Source organism: Monopterus albus, unplaced genomic scaffold (assembly GCF_001952655.1).
Source record: "Monopterus albus unplaced genomic scaffold, M_albus_1.0 scaffold200.1, whole genome shotgun sequence".
NCBI lineage: Eukaryota > Metazoa > Chordata > Actinopteri > Synbranchiformes > Synbranchidae > Monopterus > Monopterus albus.
Window position 1 is genome coordinate 579569 of NW_018128080.1, and position 6233 is coordinate 585801.

At 45.9% G+C, this 6233-nt stretch overlaps 1 protein-coding gene across 1 annotated transcript; it reads right to left on the reverse strand.

The window, feature by feature from the left end:
• Window positions 1-957: 957 nt before the first annotated feature.
• Window positions 958-4437, reverse strand: sox4a (SRY-box transcription factor 4a). Its single transcript, XM_020618114.1, has one exon. The coding sequence runs from the start codon at window positions 3996-3998 to the stop codon at window positions 2895-2897; it is 1104 nt and encodes a 367-aa protein (XP_020473770.1). The 5' UTR covers window positions 3999-4437; the 3' UTR covers window positions 958-2894.
• Between the last annotated feature and the right edge of the window lie 1796 nt (window positions 4438-6233).

Genomic DNA, 6233 nt, shown 5'->3' on the forward strand with positions numbered 1-6233 from the left:
ACCAGCCCAGGAGTGACCCAGCCTACGCAGCTCGGCCCAGCTCTCCATCTTCTCACCTCCTACTGTTGGTCAACACCCGGTTACTACTCATCGACAGGACTACGCACTATTTCCCTCTGTGCATTTTGTTATTTCTCCTCATCACTGTACATAATAAATCACTGCTTGCATCGAAGTCGGCTACCTGGGTTCGCCTCTTTCTCGTTCGCTCACTGACAGGTGCGAACGGCACATAACACTCTCTTTCTCTTTCTTGTCTGATGTACTAGACAAATGAATGCATCCAGAAGGAATTAATTGGATTTGGGAACAGCCTCCTGCACGATCCACCAGGACAGACAAACACCCCCTCCCCCCCCTCCCTGCCTTTGGCACACACACACACACACAGACACACACACCCTCCTCTTCCTCTATTCCCGTCATGCCTTGCAGATATTTCTGCTCCCCCCCCCCCCCCCAGACACACACACACATGCACAGAGAGGCATGCTGTTCCCCAGAGAATTGCAACATCTCTCTTGGATACAGTGTTTCCATGGCACCCACGTTTTCTACACGTGTAGAAGCAGATGGAGTAAGGGAGGGAGAAAGAGACCACTCCTATCAATTCACTGGCTGGCTATTGATTCACAGTCTGCAGCTGCACACTTACCTACAGAAAACATGCACATGCATGCATGTATATTCACATGCACGAGTGCACAAGCAGAGTGTAAACATCCGACATCAGACTGGAGCATTTGAATAAGACTCAGCTGTGGAATGTGGTAATGAGGGTTCACCTTTTCATGAGCATGCTTTCACCTTTGAAAAGGGGCCTCAATATGTGTCACTGCTCCACTTCAGTGTGCATATAACAGCTAGGTAACCAGTTGATGGTGCTAAATTTTCTGTTTTAAAGGTTCAGATAATGGCAAACCACAAGAGCAACAAAAAAACACCTTATACTTTTCAGTTCCAGCTGATTTTATTTCCTTCTTGGAAGAAAAAACTAATTAAAAAAACAACAATCTGTACAGAGGTCTGAAAGGCAGTGATTGACCCAAACATTGGCTGGTTTTGAGTTATAAACATCAAATGATATTGGCATGATTGGACAAAACATGATCATACACGGCATATTGCACAAATGAGCAAAGAAAAAGGACCGTAGAAAAGATGTCTTGAAGGTAATAAAGAAAAAATAAACTTGTGGACCCCAATCATCGTCAACATAAGGATGTCCAAAGATGGCTGCCCTAGTGCCTGTCATTGATCATTATCATCATACATAAAACACACAATCTTTGCTTATAGTACAGTCAGTTTACATAAATATCTTCATGTTATTATTCTTTTAAAAATCTTAAACACAACAGCTATAGCTACATATACCTGAATCTGAAATACAAATGCTATTTGCCATGCCATAATATAGGAAAACAATTAGCCTGCTATACTTAGCCAACAGGTACAGAAAGGTTAAATATTATTTTTTTATGCAAATTGAGCAATAACAGATGAAGCACTTCATACATCTCCCTCCCTCCAAAGTCTAGGCAAAGTGGAATGAGTGTGAAATTCCGTCCAGTGGTTCAAATAAAACGTATCTTGATAAAAAGCACACAGAGGTATTAGCTCTATCCAAACAGTGACTCTCTTGGATCTTTCACTCATATACTTTAGGTCTATATGTACTGGAAACACTCAGACTGGGAGCCTCAATGGGGCTTTGTTTATTTGGCTGGTGAAACTGGAGTCAGTGTGCCATTAAGAAGCATGTGGGTAAATACTGTAAACACTGTGTGAGGTCAGATTGTGCCAAACAACCCCACCCCCCACCCCCCTTTGCACATCAAAACACCACTGTAGATCCAAACAATAATGCTGTAGGCTACCCACTCGCCAGATACCCCCATTCTATAGATTTTGTACAAAAATACAAGTAGAAAATCATGACACACTCAGATCTCCTTAAAAGTGAGAGAAGTCAGACATTTTAAATAAGATACACTTCTAGCCCTTCCGCGCTGGATACAGACAGGTGTATGTGCACAAACACAAAGGAGACCTGTACAAGAACAATACTTCTATGTATAAAAAGTTTGGCCAGTATAAATACATCAATATAAAAAACGTCATCTGACACAGAGGAACTACAAAGTTGAAGCACTAGGCAGAAAGGATGCGCGTCAGGGAACATTGGTCCTGAATTGTGCACTGAGTATTTAAAAAGGTTCAGAAAAAAGGGTTTCTGAAGTTTTGAATCAGTCTTTGTTTTAAATCCTGCCGTTGAAAGAGAAGCTGGTGATAGTGAATTGTGTCCTATGGTCACACAAATTGCGTAATTACGCAGCAATAACATTTTGACGCATTTAACCACAACAAAATCCTCCTTATCTTGGAGGGCATGCCTGTTGACACAGAAACTGTTTCGGTTTTGAAAAAGAAACTACACCTGAATAGCAACTTGATGGTCAATGGGAATTGACTATATCTGAAACAAAACTGAACATGACGAGCTCTCAGATAAGTGTCCCCCTTTTTCACGACCCCAAATAACATTAGGTTTCAAAGTTCAGTCTCAGTCCTCATCTGCTTCGGGTTAGGCTGAACATTTGAACTGTTTCACTGTTCTCTGCTTACATTCACTCCTCCTCTGTCCCAATGCAAACTAAGCATTTCCCCCATCTGCGCGTTCCCGTCAAGCGCACCTAGAGCTGAAGTCTGTGAGCGGCGCATCCCTGGGCTTCGAAGCGCACACAGGCCATCGTTTCTTTCCTCTTTTCACTCTCCCTTATTTAGTGAAAGAATGGCGGAAATATTCTGGTCTGGACGCACGCGCCTGCGTGGGGGGTTGAAGAGTTCAAAAACACTGGGGTACACTGTGTCTCCTCTCCACCGTGGTCATTTCAGTAGGTGAACACCAGGTTGGAGATGGTGGACTCCAGCCAGTCTCCTGAGATCATCTCGCTGACCTCCGGGGTGCAGTAATCGGGGAAGTCGAAGTGAGATCCCGCCCCGCACTCCCCGAAGCTCCAGTCCAGGTCCCGGTCTAGCTCTGCGTCGGAGAAGCCCATGCCGCCCATGGACATGTTTTCAAACCCAGGGCTCGGGTTTAAGTCGAGCCGCTCGTCTTCAAACTCTTCATCTGATGATGAGGATGACACGGATGAGGAAGAGTGCGAGGCTGACGGTGTTGGAGAGCAGGCGCGAGCGTACCTGAGACGCGCGGTGTGTGATGAGTCGCTGGCCGCTGGGGTCTGCTCCTCGTACAGGCTGAGCGGGTCGCTGGACTCCGCCGAGCTGCTCAGGGTGGGACTGCCCGGTACTCCCACGGAGGGAGGCCCACTCTCCAGGCTACCCGCCCCACCAAACAAGTGGCCGCGTCTCCCCTCTGCTGTGCGCTTTTCCGGGATGTGTCTGGCCCCGGACACTGACCTGGATTTGAAGAGCACCTGGTGGTCACCGGAAGAGATATAGTCCTGTCCCGGAGCGCCCTTGACGCCCCCCTGTTTGTGCGTCCTGCTCACTACTTTGGACGCAGGGCTTCTTTTCACACTGGCTTTAGCGCTCTTCTCCCCCCGGTCCGCCTGCTTACCCGCTCCGCTTCCAGACTTGACCTTCTTCCGGGGCCGGTACTTGTAGTCTGGGTAGTCGGCCATGTGTTTGAGCCTGAGCCTCTCCGCCTCGCGGATGAATGGGATTTTGTCCGTGTCTTTCAGCAGCTTCCAGCGCTTCCCCAGCCGCTTGGAGATCTCCGCGTTGTGCATGTCCGGCGACTGCTCCATAATCTTCCTCCTCTCAATCTGGGACCACACCATAAACGCATTCATGGGTCTCTTGATGTGCCCCGTCGGAGTTTTGCACCACGCCAAGTCACTCCGCTCCCCGAAGGAGGGGGACTCTGGGGTCGGAGTCGCGTCCATCTCCAAGTCAATTTCTCCCGTGTCCGTGGAGTCCCCGCCGGGTGAGTGAGCGTGGGCGCTCTCTGTCTGGCTCATGTGCTGCACCATCCTTTCCTCCGAGTGTCTGGAAACACTGATCAGTGCAGTGTAGACTTAAAAAATATTCCTCACTTTTTCTTGTTTCGGGCAGTTTAAAATAAAGTCACTGTTAAATACAGATCTAAAAAGTTCATCCAAGTTTCTTCACTGTGTTTTCAGCCCGTTTTGGAGACGTCTGGTCTCTCAGCTTTTACCAGCGCGTTTCACGGAAACAAGAGAAAATAAATCCGAAAGTATAACAGAAACTTTCAACTGCCTGTGCGGCTGAAAACTCGCTCCGCAAGGCTCGAAAGGCGCCGCTGTGGGTAACAGCAGTGCACGTCCTTTATGTGAACCTGGCTATTGGCAGCGCAGCTTGTCTGTGCGGTTGAGGGACCATGTGGTTGAATGGAGCAGCTGCGCTTTCTCATAGTCTTTCTTTTTCCCGAGCGCGCTGTAATATTACTGTAAACATAACAACGAAAACCTCGCCATTATATAGCCTTGTCGCCGCGAGATGTAAAACCAATCAGCGTCTGTCTCCATCCTGATTTTTCAGTCAAGCCACTCCCCTTGGCCTCCCATTGGCCGAATAAAAAAAACGGTAATAATAATAATAACGTGCAATGAGGATCGGTGTGTCTGACCTCATTCCTATCAGACTCCACCGAAAAACTTATTTTGTGCGCGCGTGTGTGTGTGTGTGTTTTATAGGAACAACAGTGTCCTACCACTGCTGCAAGGGAAAGCTTGTAAGGATATACTTAGAACTACATTAGTTTCATGTGAATGAGTATTTTCTAAATTTAGATTCCGTGTAATGGGGGGCAAGGAAATGCTGAGAAAACACAAAGGCAGCCACAACATGGTGTGTTAGTCAGACTGCAGTGTGGTGAGCAGGGATGTAGTGAAGGGTAAATCCACCCAAACACGGCTCAGCCAACCTGTTATTTACAAATCATTACAACACCAGCTCAGATCATTACATCACAGTAGGAAGTATAAACAGATGCCAGAGAGGTGATGATAGTTTTTATTTACACTCTGCATCAGCACATTATGGCAAACCAGAAACATGAAACCCAGTAATTATGAATATTATGAAAGTGGGTAGAATTATGTATCAGGACCACACAGGGAGAAAAAAGCCACACTTGCTCCAGCAGCTCACTGCTCTACAATTCATCCTCCTTCACAGCCCATTTATGTTAATATGTCCATTTCATATAGGATCGCATAACAGCCTGTGTCGCTAGATGTCAGGCTAGAGCCAAAGGCAGCTGATGAGGTGTACATTGTGTTATGTATGTGCTTGTGTGTTAATATGCACAGCAGATTTATCTCCCTCCTGTAATTGGCTGCTTGGAGCTGTGGTGATGTCATCAGCCGGCTCCGCGCAACAGAACTGACTGACATGAGTTTTTCACACCTTGATAATACAGCCTGGTGATAAATAAAAAGTGGGCAAACTCTGTCAGCTAATGTTTGCCAAAGGGAAACAGAAGCAAACATATACAAAATTCCTCTTTATTTTGCCTGATTTTGTTCTCATGCTGTAACTTAACATCACTTACAAATAAATAATTGTGAACTCCTTCATCAGACTAGTATATCATTAGCTACCCCAATTATAAACATGCTTGCTATGTCTCTATATTTCTTTCCCAGGCATAACAGGCACACACCCAGTGGTTTGCATGCATGCAGATTTGTTTAAACAGGTGCACGTATACCTGTGCTCTTATCTGATGTGAGAGAAGCAGCTGTCAGGTACATTTCCACTCTGTCCCAGGCAGATGTACAGCTCTGGCAGCGCTGGGACGCCAAGCACAGTCACACCGGCCTATCTCTCTGTCATCATCAGAGCTGCCGGAGCCATGTGTCTACCCCAAATACACCAGTGCTTTGTCTCAGCTCTGCTGACATCTAAAGGGATGGTGTCATTATGAGAGTGTGTTACAGGAGGCTGGGGCCCTTACAGCAACTTCTTAAAAGTGTGTGCAGTGAAAACTAGAGTTAGGCTGATGTGGGCTGGTATGAAACGAGCATTAAAAACCTAGATGGGTTTTCTTTTTTTTTTCTTTCTATAACTGCATTTTTATCACAGTGGAAAACCTGTAAAATAGCATTTCTCTAACCTTGGGGCACTTAAACGCTCCATTAAAAAATAACATGAAAATCACATTAAATACAACTGCAACATTCTAGGTATCTTCAGTATTCCTGAGGTGACTCACAAAGAGTTTAATATTTTTAATAAAACAT

Bases quoted from the DNA above. Each gene is read 5' to 3' on its own strand.
- sox4a (XM_020618114.1), bottom strand. From the start codon at position 3,998: ATGGTGCAGCACATGAGCCAGACAGAGAGCGCCCACGCTCACTCACCC.